Source organism: Equus caballus, chromosome 15, assembly GCF_041296265.1.
Source record: "Equus caballus isolate H_3958 breed thoroughbred chromosome 15, TB-T2T, whole genome shotgun sequence".
Lineage (NCBI taxonomy): Eukaryota > Metazoa > Chordata > Mammalia > Perissodactyla > Equidae > Equus > Equus caballus.
The window spans coordinates 46,109,773-46,137,550 of record NC_091698.1 but is presented as its reverse complement, the minus strand read 5'-3'; the positions used below and the strand labels follow the sequence as shown (position 1 = coordinate 46,137,550).

Sequence of the window (27,778 nt, the reverse complement as noted above, 5' to 3'; positions counted from 1 at the left end):
CAAAAAATAATGATAACTATACAGAGAGAACAAACAACATCTTAACTAATTAACCTAAACCATCAGGGCTTACAGTACATACACATACACACACACACACACACACACGTATACATAGAGAGAGAGAGAGACAGAGGGAGGGAGGGAGGAAGGGAAGAAGGAGGAAGAAAGAAATAAAGCGAATCTGGCAAAATGCCAAAAATTGGTGAATTTGAGTAAAAGGTATCTATTTTTTTTAATGTTGAAATTACTTGAAAATAACATATTAAAAAAAAGGAAAAGGTTGTAAGTAATAGGAGCCAAATGCATACCATAAAAAAGAGAAGTTACAGCTACATTATTATCAGGCAAAGTAGATATTAAAACTATTCTAATTTTTAACACTTAAAGAGAGACATTTCATAAAATTAAAAGGATGAATAAAACAAGATAGAACAATCCTAACTGTTAGGAACTTAAAAACCTATATTCAAAACATATGAAGCAAAATTTGAGAGATCTAAAAAGAGAAATTGACAAATCTATAACCATAGTTGGATAGTTTTAACACTCCTCAATAACTGACAGAAAAAGTAGACCAAAAAAAGGAAGGATATAGAAAATCTGCACAACACTACTAACAAACTTAATCTAAGTGGCATTTAGTGAGCACCAGACTCAACAACTGCAGAGCTCACATTCCAGTCCAGCGCCTATGCAACATTGCTACGGTTGGATTGAAATTTACCATCTTGTAGTTGTTTTCTATTTGTTCCACCTCTCATATGTTCCTATTTTCCTCTCTTGTTGGCTGCTTTCAAATTGAGTGTTTTTCTTTTGTGATGCCATTTTATGTGCACTATTATCAGTTTCACCCAATTTTGAACATTTTTTCAGTGGTCGCTCTAGGTCTTACAACATATGTCTTGAATATATCAAAATGTATTTTCCCAAAAAATCTTATACCACTTCACGTATAATGTAAAAACCTTCAACAGTATATCCAATTCCTATTTCACATCCTTTGTCCTATTACTATCCTGCATTTACTTTTACTTTTACTAGACATCATTACTATTTTTGCTTTAGACAAGTAATTTTCTTCATGAGCAATTAAAAATAGAGGGGTGACGTCAGCAAGATGGTAGAATAGGAAGTCCTCCACTCATATTCCCCCTCAGCAACAATAATTTGGCAGCCATCCACAGACAAAAATGCCTTTGTGGGAACTCTGGGATCCAGATAAGAGATTATAAAACCCCAGTGTACCCTAATATCAAGGAGGGCTGTTTTGAGAAGGCAAGCCCATGCTCAGGTGGCACATGCTAACTGTAGTCCCAGCTACAGACCCTGGAACAGACCCCGACTCCCTGTGGACTTGGCTACAGCCTGTCTGGCCTTAATATCAACACCATTTGCCAAGGGACCTGTCAAGAGTCATGCCCACCTGTGCCTTAGGTATCAAGCCTGCCAACTTCAGTCCGGGCTACCCTCAAGTGACCAGGCTCCAGCCCCTATTAGCCCCAATCCTGCCCATCTACAACTGGGAAGGAGACATGCCCATCCATGACCCTGAAGCAAGCCCTCGGTCTAAGTGCAAATACTCAAATAGCCCTGTAACTCAGCCCCAGGTCCATTCAGCAATAGGCTGGGAGTACTTCTGCCCACACAGGGACATGCCTGGTCACACACCCATCCATGCACGCAGAGGTAGGCCTGCCTCTCAGTCTTAATGCAAATCTTGAAGCACCCCTATAACCTAGCCCCAGCCTGTTGTAGCCATGGATAGGGAGTAGTCCTGACTTCCCAGGGACCCAACGGGAGACCCATCCATATGTGCCCCTAGAGGTACACCCACTGACCTCAGGCTGACTGTGGATCTTGAAGTGGCTCTGGAACCTGGCTCTAGCTCCTCCCATCTACGGTCCAACAGGGGCCCTGCTTACCCAGGAACCCAGTGAGAGAAATGCCCATTAGTGCCCCTGGAGGAATCTCTCAGTCCCAATGCAGGGCCTGAAGTGGCCCTGTGATTTGGCTCCAGCTTCTCTCAGCCATGGTCCAGTAGTAGTCCTGACTACCCAGGGACCTGGGGGGAGACATCAATCTCTGTGCCCCCAAAAGCAGAACCAAATGCAGGCTCACCAACACCAACAAAGGAAACGAATAAAGTTCCAGTAGCCAAACTCCAAAAAATTGAGACCCACAAAATACCTGACAAAGAATTTGAAATATCATCTAAAAGAATTCAAAAATGTCATCTTAAAATCCTAATATCATCTTAAGAATATCATCTTGATATCACCATCTTAAAGAAGCTCAATGAGATGTAAGAGAATACAGAGAGACAATGAAATGAAATCAGGAAAACAATGCATGAACAAAATGAGAATTTTACTAAACAAATAGAAGTTATAAAAAAGAACCAAATAGAAATCCTGAAGCTGAGGAATACAATGACAGAACTGAAAAATTCAATAGAGAGGATCAATAGCATATTCAATCATGCAGAATAAAGAATCAGTGAATTCAAAGACAGGTTACTTGAAATTAGAAAGAAGAACAAGAAGAGAAAAAGAATCAAAGAGTAAGGAAAGCATAGGAGACCTAAGGAATACCATTAAAAGAATAAATACTCGCATTATGGAAATCCCAGCAGGAGAAGACAGATAAGGGGGCAGCAAGCTTATTTAAAGAAATAATAGCTGAAAACCTCTGAAATATTGTAAGGAATATGGACATCAAGATATGTGAGGCTCAAAGGACCCAAAGCAATATCAACCAAAAGAAGATTATAATAAGATATATTATAATCAAATTGCTGAAAGTCAAAGGCAAAGAGAGAATTTTGAAACCAGCAAGAGAAAAGCCGAAACACTGTAGTGTAGACAGGAGTGGGGTGATATATTCAAAGTGCTCAAAGAAAAAAGCTGCCAACTGAGAATACTATATCTAGCAAAGCTGTCCTTCAGAAATGGAGAGATAAAGATTTTTCCTGGACAAACAAAAGTTGAGGGTTTTCAGCACCACTAGATATGCCTTACAAGAAATGTTAAAGAGACTTCTTCAAATTGAAATAAAAGGAAATGAAACATATGAACGTATAAAACTCAATGGTAAAAGCAAATATACAGTCAAATTCAGAACAGTATGATACTGTAATGGTTGTGCATAAGTCAGTTTGAACTCTAGAATAAAAAACAAAAACATTAAAATAACTACAGGCATACCTCAACGATATTGTGGGTTTGCTTCAAACCACTGCACTAAAGTGAATATTGTAATAAAGTGAGAAATATGAATATTTTGATTTTCTACAGCATACAAATTTGTTTGCACTATAGTTTACTAAGTGTGCCACAGCGTTATGTCTAAAAAAGCAATGCATATGCCTTAATTAAAAAGTACTTTATGGGGCCAGCCTGGTGGCACAGTGGTTAAGTGCGCACGTTCCACTTCAGCGGCCCAGGGTTCACCAGTTCAGATCCCGGGTGCAGACATGGCATAGCTTGGCAAACCATGCTGTGGTAGGCGTCCCACATACAAAGTAGAGGAAGATGGGCACAGATGTTAGCTCAGGGCCAGTCCTCCTCAGCATAAAGAGAAGGATTGGCGACAGATGTTAGCTCAGGGCTAATCTTCCTCAAAAAAAAAAAAAAAGTACTTTATTGCTAAAGAAATGCTAACCATCATCTGAGGCTTCAGAAAGTCACAATCTTTTTAGCTGGTGGAAGGTCTTATAAAAACACACTATCTGCAAAGGGCAATAAAATGAAGTATGCTCACATAGGTACAATAATTTGTTAATGGACATATAATACAAAAAGATGTAAAAGATATCATTAGCATAAAATATGTCAGGGGAGAGAAGGAAGAGTGTAGAGTTTTTGTATACAATTGAAGTTAAATTGTTATCAGTTTAAAAAGACACTGTTAAAACAGTAAGATGTTTTATGTAAACCTCATGATGAACACAACAACTTCTAGTAGATAAATAAAAGTTAAAGAGAACAGAATCAAAGCATACTACTGCAAAGAATCAACGAATCACAAAGGAAGACAGAAAGGCAGAAAGGAACAAAAAATACAAAACAATCAGAAATCAGAATAACGAAATGGCAATAATAAGTTCTTATCTATCAGTAATTACTTTAAATGCAAGTGGATTAAATTCTCCCATCAAAATACACAGTGTGGCTAAATGGATTAAAAAAACAGGATTCAATAATATGCTGCCTACAAGAGACTTACTTTAGAACACACATAGGCTGAAAGTGAAGAGGTAGAAAAAGATAGCCATGCTAATGGTAACCAAAAGAGAGCAGAGTTTGCTATACTTATATCAAACAAAGTAGACTTTCAGTCAAAATTGGTCACAAGACACAAAGAAGGCCCCTACAGAATGAGAAAAGGGGCAATTCATCAAGAGGTATAAGAATCATAAATATATATGCACCCATCATTGGAGTACCTAAATATATAAAACAAATATTAACAGAACTGAAGGGAAAATGTACAGTAATGCATTAACAGTAGGGAACTTCAATACTCCATTTTCACCAATGGATATATGATTCAGACAGAAAATCGAAAAGGAAATAGCAGACTTAAATAACATAATAGACCAAATGGACATAACAGACATATACAGAACAGTCTATCCAACAGCAGCAGAATACATATTCTCTTGTATTGAGAACCTTGCGTTTAAGAGAACCAAAGTTTTTATACACATTATGTCTTACATCCTATTCTATAACCCTCCCATCCCATGACAGCTATGATTGTCAAAGTGATCTCTGTCACTCCAAGTTATAAGGTAAATTTAGTCCAGGAAATAAGGTAAATGGTAACCAAAGCATAAAGGGAAGCTGCAAAATTCCCCTGAATTGAATATTTATTTTAAATTGTCAGTGTTAAACATATCAAAGGGAGTTTTCAGGCAAAAGCCTAATATAGTCAAGCAAGAAAAAGACTTCTGAACAATTTAGTCACATTATCCCTTTACTGTATTACTTTTTCTCCAAAAGAGGATAGAAAAAGTCACTATGCAATGAATCTGTAGTAACTTATATCCAGTAACGTACCTAACAGTACCCTAGAGACCATTCTGATATTAGGTCATTTCGTTGTGGTAGGGAGGGGGGATCCTGGGGGAAAAATGTTTTAGTTTATAACTTTCAAAGATAATCTCATTTCCATGAGAACATTTCTATGAAATCAATCTCATTTTCAGAGAAAAGAACAAATTAATTGTACAAACCTCATGTTTCATTTTTTACTAAATAAGAGGGGCTAGTAAACAAGTTACTCAAACTATTTTCCAACTAAGTTTATTTTCAGAGTTGCCTGGTATACCGTACATTCGATTCACTCATTCACTTTTTTTTTAACTTTACTGAGCTGGGTGCAGGAGATATCGTATTGAACAAAACCTAAAGTGTTTCTACCCTTCAAGAGCTCTTTCTAACATCCTCAATTTGTCTCAGGGTTGGTTCCTATGTTGCTCCTGTGTATCTCCATCATAGCACTTATCACTAATTGTTCAGTTCCTCAGTAGATTACTCCTTGAAGACAGTGAACATATTTTCAGCAGCTTTATGTCCTCACTAACAAGCTCCATCTAACAAATAATAGATTACCCAAAAGGTATGGTGAATAAACCAACAAACAAATAAACAAACAAAGGAGCCTACAGTCTAGCACATACAAAAACACATAGATACAAGCAGAGCATTAAAATGTAAGATGAGCTGCGATAATAGTATTCATAGGGTACACAAGTAGCACAAAGGAGTCAGTACATTAACTCCATTAGGGATGAAAGTGGTAAGAAAGGCTTCACTCAGCACAGGATGCTTAAATTGAATCATGAAGGATGGTTAGAAGCTGGTCAGGAGCAGTAACAGGGAAAAAATGATTTTAAGTACAGAGAGAGAGTCATGAGCAAAGTCAGAGAGGTATAAAAATGCATGCTATGATTATAAAACAGCAAATAGGTTGGTATGACTGAAGCATGGGGTGACACAGAAATCATCCTGGAATATGATTCTAGAAAGGGTAGACGGGGAGTAAGTGAAGGAGTTGGGGAGGAAGCAGACAGATACACATGTCAGGCTAGAGTGTGAACCTAATCCTGTAGGCCATGAGGAATTCCTACAAAGGTGAGAAGAGTAAAGTTAAAATTTTATTTTAGAAAAATAACTCCAGGGGGCATACAGAATGGAATGAGGACAAAGAAAGGATAGATGGGAAAGCACAGTTAGAGGTCAGAGACTATTTCAGTACTCCAAGTCAAATATGACTACAATGTGAATGAAAGCAGCCACAGTGGGAAGAGAGAGCTTCGAAGAAAAAAGCTGGGAAAAAAAAATCAATAAAATTTTGTCAACAATTAGATTTAGGGAGACACTTACGAATGCACACTGTCCTCATCTGTTAAATGGGAATAATTAATACTTACCTCAGAGAAACATTGTGACAACTACCTGAGATAAGGCATATAAAACAATAATACAATGACTGCCAGAGAGTAAGAATTCTAAACATGGCAGTCATTGTTTTGTTGATGCTCAAGCTGATCACATTTGAATCTTGGCTTGAATACTTACTCCCTGTCTCACCTTGATGAAGTTACTTAACCTCTCTCTACCTCACTTTTCTCCAATGTACAAATGGTGTATGCTTCCTAGTATCTCAATAGGTAAGTACTATTTTGAATTTTACAGATGTTATAACGTATTTGTAAAGTGTTTACAAGAATTCAGACCAATGCCTGAAACTTCATTTTTAAGAAAAAATAGTTATTAATAGAAAATAAGACGTTAAAATGATTCTCTGATTTCTGGATTAATGACTGGTGGTGTCATTCACTGAGAAGAAGAGGTCCTTTTAGAAAGCCAATCATGATGACTATTCTCCCTCAAATTCTTTCAGATAATTAAGTGTTCTTCTAAGTGTTCTGAAAGTACACTAGACATATTACAATACTCACCATGGTATATCTTAACTGTCTATTTTCATGTCTATTATCCTCAGTAGATACTGACGATATCTGACTGTGAGCAAAGAAATGTGTCTTTATTCCCAGTAACCGGGACATATCTGGTATATAAATAGGCTCAATACATGTTAGTTAAATACTTAAACCTAAATTAAAGGAGATATGGGTACCTTTAACAAGTCCAGAGAATACTGGGAAAGAAGAGCATTTCCAAAAGATTTTACCTGCTACTCCCCTAATGGCCTTAAAATTTCAAGTAGAATGTAAAAACTAATATGTTATACTACTCTTTCCTAACTAATCCTCACTAATAGAAAGTGTAGAAACACAAATCTGTAAAGAAAATAGTAGAGAATAAAATAAGTAATATAAACAAATAAAAAATAAAAATAAAACAAATAAAAAATATAAACAAATAAAAACAAATGATTCAAAGGTTTCCACCTTTCCCTTTCACCATGACTGTACAGCTCCAGCAGCGCCATGCTGTGAAGGGCTAATGCTAAGACTTTCAAAGTCAGAGCTGAAGGGGATATTGAAAGGTTTTCAGAATTTTTTTGTATATAGAGTCACAATCTCAGGATCTGTTACATTTCCACTGTTTCATACTATACCTTAGATGAAGATCTTCTGAAAACTTCAGACAGGCGTAGATAAATTCTTTAATTTGGTTGTAAACTTTTGGCACAAATTCAGAGAAAGGAAACTTTTTTGGAAATGGTTGCTGTAAATCCAAGAATTAAAGAAAGCAAGTCACAAACCAACATACACTGAAGATACTTATAAATTAATTAAAATGCAAAAGGAATTTTCTTCCACATTGTAAACTATCTGCTTAACAACCTCAAATTTAAGAAGGTACCTCCAAAGATTTCTTGATACAAAAAGAATGCTATAAATTTAAATAAATAGTAACTCAAATATCCTTCAACTCATGAAAAGATAGCTATAGTACATATTCAGCAATAAAAAGGAATGAACTATTGATACATGTAACAACTTGGGTGAAATTCAAAAGCATTAGGCAGAGTGAAAGAAGCCAGTCTCAAAGGTTTTATATACTGTATGATTCCATTTATATGGCGTTCTGGAAAAGGCAAAAGTAGATGGATAGCAACCAGACTGGTGGTAGCCAAAGGCTGGGGTGGGGGGGATTGATTAAAAAGGAGCAGCATGAGGGAATTTTGGAGAATGATGGAACTGTTCTGTATCATTATTGTAGTAGTAGGTACATGACTCAATGCATTGTCAAAACCAATAAAATTATATCGCACACAGGGTAAACCTTACTATATGTTTTGGGGAGAAAATGTTCTAAGAGTATAATAAAAGCAAGTATTTCAAAGTATAAACTAAACTGGAACACTCCCAGCAAACTCCGAAACACTCAGAGGTGAGAGGACCCCAAAGCCATCTACTGATTCCCAAAACAGGAACTTCTATTCTTCTGGGCTCAAAAAGCATCCTTTGAAGGCATTCTACAATTCTAACCCATTGAGTCGGAGGTAATATCTTTAATGAGACTGATACAAGGAAAGCTTTTAGAGGATGCCAAATTAAACAGAGATGTTTATTTTAAAGTATTCCTTACCTTTTCCAGCTCCATATCCTGGAATGGGAATTGTCCTACCACCTTTTTATATATCTCTTCACTTGTTACAGGTATAGGACTGTAGTTGTCAGAATCAAGTATGTTTCTATAAAGAAAATAAAGATGGAAGAAAGGAAGGAGGGAAGGAAGGGTGGGTTAATTGCTGTAGTGATCACGTAATTTTCAGGTGAACTCCAATGGTTGTACGTATATCACATTTCCAAGTCCCTATTCTATTGCTTCTATGATACAGCTATTTGGTTTCAGGTAACGGCATCTTTAAAAGAAGACAGAAAGAAAAATACACTCTGAAACAAATGGAACACAATTATAAACATGAGCTCATAGTATTTGAGATTTACAGATGACACAGAAAATTTCAAGGCAACAGGTTGAAGCCTTAAGGCAAGTGAGAGGAAAACAACAAAAGATGTGTGTTTTTTTAAAATAAGATATATTTGATTATGTTCTTTAATCCTGTACCAGATCTTCTATTCTAACCTTCAAAATTGGCAGATGAGGACAAGTACTTCTATAATAATCCAAATTACGTTCATTTCCTTCATCTACTGCTCTGCATTAATCATGAATTTTTTTTCATTCATAGGTTCTGGCTCCTTAACTAGATTGGAGCATCTTTAAAACGAGAAACCATACTACCAAAATCAAAACAGAAACTTGCTCAAGGCATCAGACGAGAAGCTTTTAAGACTGTGGATGTATCGTGTCACTAAATTTTAAGGTTCCTATAGATAATCCTCCACTACATTGTACCATTAGATAAACCTGGTTTTTAGAAATACAAATGTTTATATTAATATACAAATGAGTTGGCCAAGAGATTATCAGAGATATGTGAGGAGTAAGATTAAAGGAACAAGGTAAGATCTTAAAGCTGTAAGAATTGGAAAACAGGATAAGTTGATCTCGGGAAGGGGTCTTGCAGTGAGCAGGAAGATCGCTTTAAGCAAAGAAGTAAAGGTTCAAAAGGAGAAGAAACTCAGGTGAGTTGACACGGAGAATATGCCAGGAAAAGAGGCCAGGGAGACATTATGAGTGGGAGGTAACAGAATAGCTTTCTTCTTATTGTACACATGTTGCAAAAACTATTTAAATAATATGCTTTAAATGTTAGATTGTAATAGGCCCCTTCTTTGTGTGTGCAGAAAAAAGAAGAATAGGAATCACGTGAATGAGTCTTCAAAGAAAGTTCCAGAAAAACCTAAATTATTCAAAAGGGATTAAAAGTCACTATCTTATATGTGAGCAGTAGAGTAGGCATGATCCTCACAAAACAAAAACAAAATCTAGAATAAGAATATACAAGATGATCTGGATGGTCTGAACCAAGGTATTTGACACTTATTAAAAGGAGCAAAAAAACCAAAATGGAATTTGGAGGCTCCCCACACAGCAGGTGCTAATACCCTGAGACTGAATATCCTGAGAACTTTATTTGGGACATCACTGCAATTTACCTGAATTCTGAATCATAACCTGGATCATAGCTAGAAAATATAAGCCACATATACTTGTTGCTTATTCCATCTAAAAAACCTTATGTATGAAACACGTGTGTGCACACATACTATAGATGATTTCTCACCTGAAAATACCTGCCCACTTCTTCAGCAGAGTTTCACTATACTGATCTCTGATTTCTAGCAGCATGTCAAAAAGCTGATTTACAGGAAAACCATACACCTGAAACAAAATAAGAAAACAGCTGCATTTTATAAGGTGATTTTTTTTAGCAACATGAGAGAGATTAGGCACTGAAAGATATTTTTGTTCTCTGGTCAACAATTTAAATGAAACCATGATAGGAGAATTTTTCATTCCCATCTAATATCTAGTGTTTTTCTCTCAAAAATTAAAAGATACATACCAAAATATCTAAGCCAGTCAGAAAAAAATTAAAAGAAGAAAATTCAAATGAATATATACTGAGTATATTGTCAGCTAAGTTCTCCAACAACCATCAGGAGGAGGGACAGAAATTGAAAATGCTGCCAATCTCACTTCTAATGCTAGTTTACTGGATATAACATGTGGTTCAAACCAATAATCATTATTCAAGATGGTAGTTAAGAATTTCCAGGGCCCAGCCCAGGGGCACAGCAGTTAAGTGCACACATTCTGCTTCTTGGCAGCCGGGGGTTCGCCAGTTCAGATCCTGGGTGCGGACATGGCACCGCTTGGCAAAAGCTATGCTGTGGTAGGCGTCCCACATATAAAGTAGAGGAAGATGGGTATGGACGTTAGCTCAGGGCCAGTCTTCCTCAACAAAAAGGAGAGGATTGGCAGTAGTTAGCTCAGGGCTAATCTTCCTCAAAAAAAAAAAAAGAATTTCCAAAATCACTCAGGCACCATATCTGAATTAAGGACCTTCTGAAAAACTAAGGTAGTGAGTGGTTCAATTAATTTATTTGCTCTGAGAAAAAAAGAGGATGGGAACTATTTATGAGTACATAAATGGTCAAGGTGTTGACCATGAAATGCTATAAAGAGAGAAAAAGAACTAGCTTAGGAAAAGAAGAAACACAACTAAAAACTTAGAGGTACTTATTCAAGCCTAGGCAGACAATGAAAAGATTGAGAGCTGCTGAAATACTAATCCGGATAAGTGCACATATGTAAACAGAAGCCACAAACCTGAAGTGTGTCAGCAAAAAGCACAATGAGGTTCTTCAAATCTAACACGAGGTTTGGATCAGAGCAATAAGACTAAAGGAAATAAAAGACAAAGAGGAAAAACATATTATTAAAAATAAAACTAAATTTTAATTTATTTGTTCAATGCTTCACCTGTTGAAGGCTCCCTAGAAAGGGTCCAACTCTTTCCTGGTTTAAGGTAACACCAGATTCAGCCAGGGAAGAGCTGAGTAGAGACTCCAATAAGCCATGATCTACATTGCTAACACTTGAAAATTTAAAAACACACTTCTAAATAACTCTTCAGTTAAAGAAGAAATCAAAGTTGATATTGCACATTATTTTTAAATGAACGGCAATGAAACACTTCATACAAAACCTATGGAATGTGGCTAAAACCATATTCAAAATAAATTTATATCTTTACAGGCAAACATTAGAAAACACAAAAAAGAGAAAATAAACAAACTAAGCACTCAACTCATGAAGCTATGCCAAAAAAGTCAAAATTAACCATAAGTAAGTGAGAGAACAAAACTGACAAAAAGTAGGAACTAACGGCATAGAGAACACATGGAAGATATAACCATTTAAACCAAAAGCTCAAATTAAAAATAAAATCAGTGGACAAATCTTAGGTAAGCCTGATTAAACAATAAACAGAAAACAAAACTAAATAATACAAAAAATACAAGAAAAAATAAATGTAAATACAGAGGAAAATAAAAATTACGAATGAAGTCCATGTACAAGCTCTTATCAACAAAGTAGAAAACTGAAATGACATGGAAGATAGCTTCCCTAGGCAAGATACAAAGATGCATATGTCACAATGAAAAAAGTTCAGTGATTGTGATATTCGAATTCTCTTAATTACAGTTTCATTCCGTGCGCTCTGCTTGATCTCTCCATTCCTGAAAGAGATGTGCTGAACTCTCCCAAAACGGTGCTGTTCATCAGCTTCTCTTCTTACTAACAGTTTTGTTTTCTGCATATTGCTGCTTCTTGTCCCCTGTAAAAAGGCTATTGCCTTTTGGGCGGGTTAAAACTCATTATCAATACAAAATGTTTCTCTCTTCTCCCATTTACTAGTCTTCAACTTCAATTCCATTTTCTTTGGAGGATATTGCCTTTCTGCTCCTTTGTTTATTTTCAATCTTTTTAAGTCTTGTGTGAGTATCTCTTAGCAACCAAACTATAAAACTTTCTCACTCTTTAACATTTCCTGTAACTATGACATATTTGGACTTATTCCACCCATCTCATTTTAAGTTTTTTTATTTACAATAAGTTATTCTTTCTTTTTTATTTCCTCTCATGTTTTTCATTGAATCAGTTCTTTTAATTATGGTATAGTGGTTATTAATAAGTTAAGTACTTTGTGCCCACTGTTTACTTGAAATACTCTAGAGTTTTCATTAAAAAAACCTTTTAAACATTAATTCTCTCCTTTTGTATGAATTCCTAATAGTATCAAACTTTACAAATAATCAGTTATTTAGATATATTTATGAGCCTTACTCATTTTTTTGCACACAATTTATTTAACCCTACCCCATCTTATATTTTCAATTTCTTTTTCATTTTTTGTAGAACCCAATGAAACAAGACCAGTAAAGAGTAAACTCTGAATTCTTAAATGTTTGAAAACATCTTTCTTTTGCCCTCAAACTAAAATACAAAATTTCAGATGTGAGAAAATTGTCTCCCATCAATTTACCCTGCTTGGCATTCAATGCAGCCTTTCACCCTTAAGAATCTAGTCTTCTTTCATCACAGGGAAATCTCCTTCTTTTATTTCTTTAATTATTAAAGTCCCCTCATAGTGATTGTCCTTTCTTTCTATTAGATACAACCAAAATCAAGGATCCATATTTCTCAACTTTCCTTTCATATTTTCCATCTCTTTGTGTCTTTGCTTCATATTTTTGGATCTATATTTGACTTTATCTTCTTGACAACAGAAATATGCAATTTTATCTATTTAATCTTTGAATTAAATTTCTCTATTCTATTTGAATTACATCTCTCTATCATAGATTTCCAAGAAAGCAATTGTTATCTTTGATTTCCACCCTTCTTTGGCTTGCTTGCATCCTTTTCCTCCTTCCTACATTTTTTTAAATTGTGAGTATCATATACATAAAGAAAAAAAATGAAGAAAATGTATATGTACAATTTTACCAGGCAAAAAGACTGAACAGCACCAGCATGCCAGAAGCTCCCAGAGGCTCTAATCACAACTCCTTTCCTTCCCACTGAAACAATATCATGACTTTTATGATAATCATTTCCATGTGTTTCCTGAGTTTTTTGTTTCTTTGTATTTTTTTTTTCCTAAGGATTGGCACCTGGGCTAACAACTGTTGCCAATCTTTTTTGTTGTTGTTGTTCTATCTCCCCAAACCCCACTGTACACAGCTGTATATCTTAGTTGCATGTCCTTCTAGTTGTGGGATGTGGGACGCCGCCTCAACGTGGCCTGACGAGTGGTGCCATGTCTGCACCCAGGATCCTAACCCTGGGCCACCCCAGCGGAGCACGAGAACTTAACCTCTCAGCCACGGAGCCGGCCCTGTATTTTTTAACTTAATAGACTTTACTTTTTAGAGCAGTTTTGCATTTACAGATAAACTGAGCAGAAAGCACAAAGTTCCCATACTGTCCTTCACACATAAACTCATGCACACTTCCCCCTATTACAACATCTTGCATTAGTGTGGTACATTTGTTACAATTAATGACGCAATATTGACACATTATTACTAAATAAAGTCCATAGTTTACATTAGGGTTTACTCTTTATGCTGTATATTCTATGGGATTTAACATATGTACAATGCTATGTTCCACTGTGACAGCATCATAGAGAATAGTTTCACTGCCCTAAAAACCCCCTGCACTCCACCTGTTCATTCATAATTCCATCCCTCTCCTGAATCTTGGTAACACCTGATCTTTTTACTGTCTCCATAATTTTGCCTTTTCCCGAATGTCATATAGTTGGAATCATACAGCATGTAGCCTTCTCAGATTGGATTCTTTTACTTAGCAATGTGAATTTAAGCTTCTTCCATGTCTTTTTGTGGATTGATGGCTTCCTTCTTTTTACTGTTGAATAATATGCAAGTATATGGACGTACCTAAGTTTGTTTATCCGTTCACTTACTGAAGGACATCTTGGTTGCTTCCAAGTTTTGGCAATTATGAATAAGCTGCTACAAATATGCAAGTACAGGTTTTTGTGTTAACATAAGTTTTCAACTCATTTGAACAAATACCTAGAGTGTACCTGCTGGATCATACGACAAAACTATGTTTTGTTTTGTAAGAAATTGCCAAACCATCTTCTAAGCTGGCTGCACCATTTTCCATTCACATCAGCAATGAATGTGAGCTCCTGCTGCTCCATATTTCCTCTAGCTCAGGGCCAGGGCATTACCAGTGTTTCAGATTTTAGCCATTCTAATAGGTGTGTAGCGGCATTTCATTGTTGTTTTAATTCGCAATTTCCTCATGATACATCACGTGGAGAGTGTTTTTGTATGCTAACTTGCCATCGGTACATCTTTGGTAAAGTGTCTGTTAAGAACTTTTACCCACTTTTAAATTGGGTTGTTTGTTTTCTTATTGTTGAGTTTTAAAAGTTCTTTGTATCTTTTCGATACCAGTCCTTTATCAGATGCTTTTTCCAAATATTTTCTCCCAGTCTGTGGCTTGTCCGTTCATTCTCTTAATTTCACTGCTTTGTAATTGCGTAAATACTCAGCCTTACTCATTATTTTCTTTCTTGATATTGAATAAATGGAAATAAACTGTATGTATAATTTTCTGTTTTGCTTCAATCATTTAACATTATACTTGTGAAATTCATCTATGCTACTGTATATAGCTATAGTTTGGTCATTGTCATGCTGTACAGTATTCCATCTGATGAGTTCAACCCAGATTGGTCTTCCCTTTTTTTTTTTTTTTTTTTTTGCTGAGGAAGATTGGCCCTGAGCTAACATCTGTGCCCATCCTCCTCTACTTTATATGTGGGATGCCTGCCACAGCATGGCTTGATAAGTGGTGTGTAGGTCTGTGCCTGGGATCCGAACCCATGAACCCCAGGCCACCAAAGTGGAGCGCATGAACTTAACCACTATGCCACCAGGCCAGGCTCCAAGTTATTCATTTTTTTACTGATGGACATTTAAGTCATTTCTAATTTTGAAAATTCAACAATACTGGAATGAATATTCTTGCATGTATATTATGGTGTTTTAGGGCAAATTTCTCAAGGGAATATAGTTAGGAACAGAATTTCTGGTTCATGGGGGTCTTCAATTCTACAAGACAATGTCAAACTTTTTCGAAGGATTTTACGAATTTTAACTCATTCCCTTAGTAGTATATCAGAGCTCTGATTGCTTTATATCTTTATCAACGTTTGTATTGTCAATCCTTGCATAATATTACCTCATTTGGTTTTAATTTGCATTTCACTGATACACTAAGGTTGAGCACCTTTCACATGTTTCTCAACCACGTGGATTCCTTCTTCAGTGAAGTATCTGTTTAAATCTTTTGCTCATTCTTTCTATTGAGATGTCTGTCTTTATCATAATAATGTGTAGAAATTCTTTATATTCTATGCTAGCTCTTTGCTGATTTTATGTGTTGAAAATATCATTTCTCACTATGTGGCTTATTTTTTCCACTATCTTTTGATTTTTTTCTTACAGTTTTAATACAGTTTCTTACAGTTTTAACGTAGTTAATGTATATATCTTTTCCTTTATGGTTAGTGCTTTTTGTATTTTACTTAGGAACTCCTTCCATATCCTGCATCATAAAGATATTCTCTACTTAAAGATTTATGTTTTTACCTTTCACATTTTGATATTTTATCCACCTGAAACTCATTTTTTGGTATATTATTTTCCCCATACTGACAGTCAATTGTTCCAGTCTATTCATTGAAAAGTCTGTCCTCTACCCACTGACCTGGAATGCCATCTTTTTTATAAATATCAAGCATCTGTTTGGAGGTCCTTCATTCTGTTCCAATTATCTACCCAATGACAATTACAAGAATGCCTTAAATTAATACGATTTTTAAATTAAATCTCCTGAACTGGTAGAGGAAATCCGCCTACCTTATTCCTGTCTCAAGGAGTCTCTTAGTTGTTCTTGCTCTTTGTATTGGCTTAAAAAATATTACAATCAGTTTGTAAAGTATTCATCCTCCCCAAAATAAAATTACTGAGATTTTGACTGGCACTTAATTAAATTTTTAGATCAATTTTGAGAGAACTGATATCTATCATAGCTCTTCCAATCAATGAATATAATGTCTCTCAATTTTATTTAGGTCTTCTTTAATTCATTTTAGTCTCAATAACATTTTAGCATTTTCTCCATGGAGGTCTTGAACACCTTCTCTTAAATATATTTCTACTACATTTCACTTATGCTATTGTCTCAATTTTATCTTTTAAAATTTTTAATTTCTCGGGGCTGGCCCCATGGCCGAGCGGTTGGGTTTGCACGCTCCGCTGGAGGCGGCCCAGTGTTTCGTTGGTTCGAATCCTGGGCGCGGACATGGCACTGCTCGTCAGACCACTCTGGGGTGGCATCCCATGTGCCGCAGCTGGAGGGACCCACAACGAAGAATATACAACTATGTACCGGGGGGCTTTGGGGAGAAACAGGAAAAATATAAAATCTTTAAAAAAAAAAAAAATTTCAATTTCTCAACTTTTATTCCTGGTTTACAGAAAGACAACTGATTTTGTATCCAGAAAACTTCCTAACCTCTTTTATTGACTGTAATAATTTTTCTGTAAATTCCTTTGGATTTTCAACGTAAAAAATATATCACCTAAAAAAATGGCAATTTTATTTCTTCTTATCAAAGGTTTATTACTTTTCTGGCCTACAACATTGGATATGACTTCAAGTACAATACAAAATAGTACTGATGGTAATTAAATGATATTTGCCATAGGTTTTTGAGGACTGCTTTTACCAGTTTAAGGAAATTCTCTTTTGTTTCTAATTTACTAAAAGATGTTAGCATAAATTTATGGTGTGTTCTACTAAACACTTTTCTGTATCTCTTGAAATGATTATATAATTTTTAATATATTAATGTGTTAAATTAAATTACATTAATAGACTTTGGAATATTAAGCCTTGCATTAGCAAGCTTGCCTTGCTAATACAAACTCAATATATTAACGCCATTTGTAAATTGCTGGATTCCGTTTTCTACTATTTATTTAGGATTTCTGATCTATATTTATGAATGAGCCTGATCTATATATTTATGAGTTTACAAGTTCTTATACTATCCTCATCTGGTTTTATCAAGATTACACACAATTCATAAAACAAGCTGGTGAGTGTTTCCTCTTTTCTATGTTTACATAAGGTAGGAATTGAAGATAAAACCTCCTGGACCTGAAGATTTCTTTGAGGGAAGAATTTTGACTGCTTCTTCTTTTACTTCTGGTTCAACCCTTAACCTGAAAGGAATAGTCCTTTCCAGCTTAATGTGAGAAGGGCACCATATTAGCCTCTCCATCTTGGGTAGCCCCAAGAGTCTGTCAAAATCTATGCTCAAACTGTTTGTACTAACAAGTGACCTCAAGGTAAAGGCAGCTTAAGTGTTTAGCCTATCTCTCTGGACTCTCAATTTCCCTTGGATTTGGCCTGATAATTCCTTAATATTCTTACCAAGCACTTGAGACTTGAAGAACATCTTATGTATACACATAAAGAAGCATTTTTAGTTGTTTCCAGCTGAAGGGCTGGCATGAGTAATCAAGCCTCCTATATTCCTCAAATCAGAAATAATTATTACTTTTAAGTTTTTCTACTAGTCCATGGATAATTTGTATTTGCTAATGAATATTCTATTTGTTTATTATTGTCTTCTATTTGTTTATTGTTGTCTTCCATTTGATGTAATTGGTTTTCCTACAATATTTTATGACTCTTGACTGTGTGTTCATGTTTTGGAATGAAGGACTAGGTTGATTACTATGGATAACTCGTACAGGTTTCATCCTCTGCACAAGAAACTGACTCTTCACAAGAACAACATCCTCTTCACAAGAAACTGACTATAGACTCTTTGTAAAGAGTTGGTGGGGTAGATGAATCACTTTGTTCAAAAAGTAGTACTAGAGAACTTCACTGCCATGCTACTGTCTCTTTATGTAGATGGTAAGGTTGGCCGAAGGAACTGAGTAAGCAGCTGGCTGGCCACGATTTTTGGAAAGCAGACCTCTAAATAACTTCCCTTATGATTTCTCCTAGGCCCATTTCTGCTTTTTGTTATTTGCTAACTCTGAATTTAGAGAGCTCCTAGATTCCATTTGGAAGAATGTCTCCTACATTGACAATACCTCCCTCCACTCTATTTAATGAAATATTTCTTTTCTCAGGTTCAGTCATTATTCTGATTCCATCTGTTTTCTAAATTCAAAGAAATTTTTCAAAATTTCTGGCCTATAGATGGCACTTCATATTTTATCTTTTTAGTTTGTTTTTCCCCCATGTTATTTTAATGAGAATTTGGTTAGGAGATTCGGAAGACACATATGTTCAGTATAACCTTTGACTCAAAAATTACTTAAAATATGTGTGGGGGGGGATGGGTATCAATGTGGGTGTGCGTACAATCACTGTGACAGTGCACACTCTTGTCCACCTATCATATAATAAGAAAAAATGTCCAATATTTAATATCTATAAAATGCAAGGTTTTTTGGCCACACAGGGTTACATTATTCCATAATTTTGAATCTTAAAAAATATCTTTTCAGTATTCTCAGGTGATCTGTTTATCATATTATTAACAATCACATTAGCAATTATATTAGCAGATCTTCTAATATTGAACCACTCCTGATGTGAACTCTCCTTTGTACTATTATATTTTAGCAAAACGCTAAATTTGAGTTCTAAGTGAGATGGACTGTGTGAGATCTTTACCACGTTTTGAAATCAGCATTGAGAATACTGCACACGTTAATACCTAAAATATTGTTATCTTTCAACATGTTTCCAATTTATGCAATGACTAATAATTTAATCAGAAAAAGTAAACAGCAGTTTTAAATAGTGACAGAGAAAGTCAGAAAAATATATAGATCTTTGATAAACAAATAACATAGTCACTCAGATCTGGTGTTTGTTTTTGAGATTTGATGTTTGGGCTGTTCTTATTTTGTTTTGCTTGCTGGGTTAATGTGATACAATAAATAGTGTCATGAAATAGAATTAGCATCTGTGGCATCAACTACTCTGTCTCATAATGGATAAAATGGTTCAATGAGTAAATGTAATGCTGAGTTATGTTTTAATAGTTATGTTGAGATACAATCCTCATACCATACAACTCACTCACTTAAAGTATATAATTCAATTTTTAGCTTTTTGTATAGATGCAAACATAGCCATAGTCAATTTTAGAATATTTTCCTCAACTCAAACAGAAACTCCACGCCCATTAGGCTATCACCTCCTTCCTCTTCCACTTGCAGCCCGAAGCAACCACTAATCTACTTTCTGCCTCTATAGATTTATGCTGAACTATGGGCATGGGGGGGAGGGAGCAGGGAGGTTTGTCATTTATTCTTCAGTTCAAAAGAATATACAGTATACCTACAAAGAAAAACTCCCTTAAAGCTAATTTTCTCTATAGATGTACACTTTAATCAGCACCCTTGGAAAGTATCCTACTCTTAATGACATCAAATACGATTGTATGATGAAGAAAAGAGTACATTTTCCTGCAGAAAGAGTTCTATAGATTTGTCACATTCTCAAATGTATCAGTTACACACAAAAAGTTAAGAACCACTGCTTTACAAAAAAGAAATTGCTTGAAAGAATTCTAAGTTTTCTAAAAGAAAAACAGATTTTTCCCAGGAAAAAAATAAAATTGGTGAAATCAGTGAAATGGACAGATATAAAATAAACAAAATAAGGGACTTCTCTCCCATAGAATGCCAGTAATGCAAGTTAATAAAAATGATTGGAAAAAAAAAATCTTTCTCAAAATATTACCTTAAAAAACCATAAAACACCAAAACTTGAACTTAGAAAGGGAGCATATAAAATATTTTACCAAAAGACATAAAGGCAAATAAGTCAGAAAAATATACACATCCCTTGTGAAAAATACCAGATACTGAAATATATCAATTATCTCCATTTTAATGTATAGATTTACTACACAACAACACTATAGTTCAAATTTGGGGGGAGGTAAGTGGTAGAAGGGATGTGACAAAGTGATTCTCAAATTAATCTGGAAGAATAGTAAGAAGACAAATAGCGTATTTTAAACAGAGGATTTTAGATACACATGTCCTATAAGAAATTAAACCACACTAAATATCAGATGTAATAATCAAAATGATGTTGTATTGGTTCAAGACAAAGAGAGGAAAGGAAAGAGGGTAGCAGGGAGGGTCACAGAGCCTAGAAACAGACCTTAGTATTTATATATCATTACCTGATAAAGGTGGTCTTCAAAATATGTTGGGAAAGGACAGATGTTATGGACTGAGTGTGTCCTCCCAAAATTCACGTTGAACCCCTGACCTCCAGTGTGGCTATATTTGGAGATGGGGCCTTGGAGAGAGAATTAAGGTCAAGTGAGGTCATAAGGGTGGGGCCCTAATCTGATGGTACTGGTATCCTTATAAAAGGAGGAGACACTTGAATACAAATACAGGAAGGGCCATGTGAGGACACTATGAGAATGCAGCCATCTGCAAACCAGGAAGAGATTTCTTACCAGAAACCAACCACGCTAGCACCCTGATCTCAGACCTCTGGCCTCCAGAACTGTGAGAAAATAAACTTCTGTTGTTTAAGTCCCCCAGTCTATGGTATTTTGTTAAGGCAACTGGAGTTGAATAAAACAACAGATTATCACAATAATGTTATTGGAAATGATGAGTCATTTTAAAAATAATTAAAGATAGAGTCTAACCTCACACCCTATGCTAAAACAAACATTTTATGTTTGTGACCTACGTGTACAAAAAGTAACTGTAGAAATACTAAAATCAAATATAGACAAATAATAACATATTCTTTGGAATAAAGAAGACAAATTGTAAAGTTAAATTTTAATAAACTTTACACAAAAAATTTTAAACTTCTGTAAAGCCATGGAAAAGAAAAGCAAAGGTTAGAAACACATGAAACAAACAGAAAATATTTACAACCTATATATCAAACTAGAGATTCGCATTCAGATTAAAGGATAACATCCATGTTTTATTAATAAATAATATTTTAAAAACCTATTAAAATATAAAGGTAAGACTTATGAACAGGAAATTCTAAGAAGATATACAAACAACTAAAAACATATGAAGAGATTTTCAGTATCAGTATTAATCAAAGAAAAACAGTAAATTAAGATATAATTTCTAACAGATTGGGAATGATTTTTTGTTTGTAAATATAACCTTCTATGGAGTAAAAGGAAAAGGGAAATAGGCATCCTAATAGATGATGCCCAGAGTGCTAAATGGTTCCATAATTTTTGTAAAGCAAATTAGCAATACGCATCCAGAGCCTAAGAAATGTATGGATCCTTTAACTCACTAATTTCACATGTAAGACTTACTAAAAACAATGAAAATAAATAACAAGGGGTAGTAAATACAAATATGTGTAAAAATCAAGCCATAAAATAGGTGAGGGACTGTGTTTTAGTCTCAGAACAGCCAGGAACTTTTGAAAAGTATTTTCAAATTTGCCAGACTTTATTATGACAAAAGGATAAAAAGGTAGATGTCAGATCAAGTCCTTGGCCACATATAAGCAATGAAGGAAATTTTAAAATGAGATAAATATAATTAGATACATAAACATTTAAAAATTTTAAATACTAAAAAAGAAACTATAAACAAAAATAAAAGGAGAAAAATATTTGCAACACATCCTCCTTGGTTTCAAACTTGTACATTAACCAAGCTCCAAACCCTGCTATTCAGAAGGCACTAAGGCAAATCAAAGTAATCATATCCAAAGGCAGCTCATGAACCTCCCACTCGAAACCATCAAAACCAACACTATCATCCAAGGAAGGACACCATAAACTTAGGCATTACCTTGGTATTTCTTTCAACCTTACCTTTTGTATCTAATCCATCAGAAAGCACAATTGATCTTACCTCCTAAAAATCTCTTGAATTCATCCACATCTCTCCATATCTACTATCACTCCTCGGTCCAGCTATCATTATCTCTTACTGGAATACTAGACAAGCCTACTAATAATTGCTCTCCTCACATCCATTCTCACCCCTCATTCATAATTTAGCCAGAATAATCTTTTCAAAATGGAAATCTGATCGCCTCACTCTAATTTACTCTACCCCGACCCCGAACACACACACACACACACACACACACACACACACACACACACTCCATTTAGCCCACTGCATAAAGGATCGATTGGGTCTTAAATAACATGACACCTACCTATTGCTCCTTCTTTATTCTTACTTCCTACCATAGCTGCCTAGCTTTCTAAGTTCTATGTTCTAACCACTCCGGACATTTTTTAATGCCCTAAGACAACTACAGTCTCTTCAATTATAGATTTTACACATGGCATTTACTTTGGAACACTTGCTGATGAACAGATAAAGAGAGTTGAAAGGTCATGGATGACTTAAGTTTGTAGCTAGCACAACTAAATGGATACTGGAGCTATTTACCGAAAATTTTTAAATGCTAAATTATCTTCTTTTATTAACTCCTTACTATTATTTCTCAAACACTTTAGACATAAAAGTACCTCAAAGCCTTTGAACTATTGTTTGTTATACCTCAAACGTTCTTTTAATTAATCTCTGCATAAATAATGACTCCTTCTTGGTATTCCGATCTCAGAATACTACTGACTAACCAATCAAAAGCAGGCACCTTGTTGTCCTAATGTATCACTGTATTTTAATTGTCTGCATTGCATTCTCACTGTCTGATAATCTTATTTATTTATTGAGAATCTCCCACATTTAAAAAATAACTCATTGAAACCAAAGACTTTGTCTTATTCACTGTTGTGTTTCCAGCCCCAACATGTAATCAATGTTCAAGAAATACTGAATGAAGAATGCTTAATTCAGACCCAGCATTCCCTCTATGAAATAGATGATCACCAAAAATTCATGATATGATAAAATATGTCAATAGATCACGAAAACTCATAATAAGGCAACTTATTGATATGCTGTAAACATTTTTTTTCAAAGAGTAAGAATAAACTGTGAATGCCAGATTACTATTAATAGGCATTATAGAAGGCCATATGGAGTAGTGGCTAAGAACATGGGCTCTGGAAAAAAAAAAGAACATGGGCTCTGGAGTCACACTGTCTGGGTTTGATTTGAAGCGCCACTACTTACTGTGTGACGTTAGGCTAGTTACTTAACCTCTCTGAGGTTCAGTTCCCCAGACCATAAGGTAAATATAATAATAATACCTACCTTATAGGGTTGCAGTGAGGATGAAATATATATGAAGTACGCATAACAATGCCTGAGACACAGACAGCAACCAATAAATGTAAACTGCTATTTTCTTATGGCAAAGAGCATCCATAAAAGTGGCCTCAATGTTAGAGAATATGGCAATTTGAAGTGGCTACTCACATATGTCTTTGAAGGTGATAGCTCCAAATGGGTGATTCCAAACAATACATATATAATGATTTTAAAGCAGTAAAACACTAGACTAGTAGAGTAGTATCCATGTATTAAGCTATAAGTGAGAACTTCTCTTGGGCTTCTTACATACCGAGTGGGTACGGAGCGCCGCGATGGTTTTTGAAAGCGCCATTTCCCATAGCTCATCAATGTAGGCTCTATTTACTAAGCCCTGGGTTGTATGTAAAATGTGATCTTCAACCACAAAAAAGCTAAAATTGAGGAAAAAAGAAAGCACAGCTGTCAGAAATTACAGTTTGACTACTATCTCCAGGGTTTGACAAACATTAACAACTGCCATCAAATTTGAAGTTAATGGTCATTTTCTTCCTAAAGAAAAGCTGTTTGGTATCATAAACAAAATCAGATTTCTTAGACTTGCAATTATGTCCCTGATCATGATATTTTCTTAACCATTTAAACAGAAATTGGAGTTACATTTCTATAAATATTAACCATGTCATCCAGTAATGGAGGAAAATGTTTATAGGTAAAGGAGGCCAATTTCACTATATTAAAAACAGTAGGTCATTAATATATTTTTAAAAACTAACAGTTTTAAAATAATATAATAAGATCAGAATTCAATGTTTTTCTCCCTTTATCCACAAAAAGTGCTCTCAACAATATAATGTTGAAACAAACAGGACATTCCTTTGAAATCATCAGAAAGTCAAAAATAAACCTTATCTTAAGAATTTGAGAAAAGAAAAATAGTATTTCCCAAGGAAAATTTGATTTTTCCAAGTCTCACAAATCTATGTATCAAAAGTATATACATTTAAAAATATATATATACATATACACATATATATACCTACCCTACAATTTGATTAAAATACTTTCTGTAGCCATCTAAAGTTTCATGCTGCAAAAAAGCAAAGAAAAAAAGTTATTCTTTCTATTTTGATACATTAAGACAAAGTTAAAATCAGTTTCTTAATTTCTTAAGGCTCAGTTCCCAAGACTATAAGGTCAATATAATAATAGCACCTACCTTATAGGGTTACAGTGAGAATAAATGAGAAAATACATATCTAGTCCTCAGAACAATGCCTGGCACATAGTAATCAACAGATGTTAGTTGCTATTTTCTTACTGCAAGTCACATCTGTCAAAAGTGGTCTCAGAGTGACAGTTAAGACAAACAAACAAAAAAAAACCACATATGCAAAATAATTAAAAGATACCATAGAAGAAAAATGAAAGTGATATAAGTGAACATTGTTGATCCTACCATGTTAGATGGAGGCTGGAGCACCAAACGGGCCTGTTTTCGCCTCTGTTTTCGGTAGTAGTTCTCAAATGTTTCCCGGGCACCCTATAAAATAAATGAAAAGAAATGGGTTGACACAATTAAACCAATTACCCCAGTATTTCATGGGAAAAGAAAAGCTCCCAGGTCTGGAATAGAGGCAGTCCCACATTTCTCAAAATCTGCTATTTTAACAATGATAAAAATAACAGGAAAAAAGAACAATTACCATTTATTGAACCTTACTTAAAAATCCCGTAGAGGTGGATACAAAAGATTCGTAAGAGAAAACTACAAGAGCTCAACCACCAACACATCAAAGCTGGTTTCTGAATGAACTATCACAAATTCACAAGAAGGAAGACAAACCAACATTCTCATAAATTATAACCAACAGCTGAGAAAATGTTCCTTATAAAATCTCACAGAATACCCCAGAAAATAAGTTCAGAGTGAAAACTAGTCTCAAACGAATCATGAACAAGGGGTCAAAGGAGGCAGGAAAAAAGCAGGAGCTGAGAACAGTAAATCAGTCTTCCAAGACAGAATATAATCTAGCATAGGATTAACCCAAAAAAAGAAGAAACAAAGCCCAGGAAATTCTTAATGCCCAGTTTCCACTTTTCACATGGGGTTTCTGGGCTTAAACTGAAAGGTGCTCTAGAAACCAAGAGCTGGCTCATGAGCTCTGGAACTGGGTTGAACAGTGTCCTCTCAAAATTCATCTCCTTCCCAGGACCTCAAAATGTGACCTGATTTAGAAATAGGGTGACTGCAGATGTATTAGTTAAATTAAGATGCAGTCATACTTGAGTAGGGTGGCTCTTAATCCAATATAACTGGTGTCCTTACAAGAAGAGGAGAAAAGACACAGAGAGAAAGATACGCAGGGAGAACACGATGTGGCAAAGCAGGCAGAGACGGGAGTGGCGCGGCGGCAAGTCAAGGAACACCAAGGACTGCCGGCCACCACCAGAAACTGGGAAGAGGCAAAGAAGCATCCCACCCAGAGTCTCAAAGGAGGATGGCTTCTGACGCTGTGATTTTGGATTTCTAGCCTCTAAAACTGTGACACAACAGATTTCTGTTGTTTTAAGCCACTCAGTTCATGGTGCTTTGTTATAGGAGCCCTAGGAAACTAATATAAGCTCAAAGCTTTTAAAATTTGATGCTCTCCTATTACTAAATTCTACTCTTAATCCAAGACTTTTCTAAATAAACAAGAGTAGAAAAGGAGAGACAGCATTGCAGAGTAGTTAAGAGCACTGATTTTGGAACCAGACGATTTCATTCAAACCATGGCTCTGCTCCTTACTAGCTGTATAACTCAAATGACTAGCTATACACCTTCCCTCGCACTAATTAACTATTTAACTTTCACTAATAATGTGCTGTGGTTTTCTCATTTGTAGAGATGCCAATTTCATACGGTTGTTATGAGGACTTAGAAGAGCTATAAAGTTTTTAGAACAGTCTCTGATAAATAATAACCACTACGCAAGGGCTTATTTTAAAAATAAATCAGATGAAATCAATGATGAAAGTGAAAGCCCTGCCCACATGAGAAAGTATAAACTTCATGCAATACCTAGTTCACTTGCCTTCGCCTTCCCTAAAGGCTGAAGAATTTTACTCAACGTGACTCCCTTGTTGCATCCCTATACTGGGAATGCTGTTTTAAGGTACTCAATCAGGCAAACTCAATAGTGTAGCTCAGAGGTTGGCAAAGGTTTTCTGTAAAGGGCAGGAGAGTCAGTACTTTTAGGCTTGGTGAGCCAGACAATCTTTGTTGCAACAACTCAGCTCTGCCAGTAGTGCAAAAGCAGCCACAGACAGTATACAAATGAACGTGACTTTGTTCCAATCAAACCTCATTTGTGGAAAGTGAAATTAGAATTTCATATAATTTTCAGCTGTCATGAAATACTATTCTTTTGATTTTTTTACCAACTGTTTAAAAATGTAAAAGCCCTTCTTGGTTCTCAGGTCATACAGAAACAGGCAGTAGGTTGGACTTGGCCTGTGGGTCATGGTTTGTTGACCCCTGGTGTAGGTTAAAAGCAAAGGTTTTAAAATGCTAAAGTGATTATAACTGTACACAGCAGAGTTTTTCTGCCTATAAAATGAAATCAAACATTAAGACAACTATTTCAAGGCTTTCTTAGTCCATAAGTTAATGAGGTAGCAAATGATTCTATTTAAGAAATAAGAAGTGGAAACTGCTTGTTGGTTTGTTAAAGTTACTCCCCACTTGTCACCATTTCACAGCATACTGGTATTATTAAATGTCAATTACATTCTGTACACACTGAAAGGCTTTTCATTTTAAAGTTAACAGCCCTAAAGGCCCTTTATTATTCTAGTGTGATGTTACATATTCAACATGCTTTGGAGCCAAGATACACTTGGCTGAGAATTTAGAGAAAGCCTTCTCTCTAATTAGACCATAATATACTAATTTAATTATTTGTTGTAAATGATAGAAAATATACAAGATGAAATTCCATATAAAAAATAAATCATAAACTTCTACTTAATTCTAAACTAGATAGAGTTTTGCCTTT

The 27,778-nt window shown here is 35.2% G+C and overlaps 1 protein-coding gene across 5 annotated transcripts in view; it reads right to left on the bottom strand.

The window, feature by feature from the left end:
• EXOC6B (exocyst complex component 6B) overlaps window positions 1-27,778 on the bottom strand; it is a 579,301-nt gene that overhangs the window by 262,134 nt on the left and 289,389 nt on the right. For all 5 annotated transcript variants that reach the window (XR_011425979.1, XR_011425980.1, XM_001492091.7 and 2 more), the window contains 7 exons: window positions 25,197-25,280; window positions 24,781-24,827; window positions 24,051-24,171; window positions 11,226-11,297; window positions 10,177-10,274; window positions 8,571-8,676; window positions 7,594-7,703 (listed from right to left, as the gene is read on the bottom strand). Coding sequence is in view for 3 of the 5 variants with exons in the window: in XM_001492091.7 (XP_001492141.2) it covers window positions 7,594-7,703; window positions 8,571-8,676; window positions 10,177-10,274; window positions 11,226-11,297; window positions 24,051-24,171; window positions 24,781-24,827; window positions 25,197-25,280 (638 nt within the window). In the remaining 2 variants the exon portion in view is untranslated. The remainder of the gene's footprint in view (window positions 1-7,593; window positions 7,704-8,570; window positions 8,677-10,176; window positions 10,275-11,225; window positions 11,298-24,050; window positions 24,172-24,780; window positions 24,828-25,196; window positions 25,281-27,778) is intronic.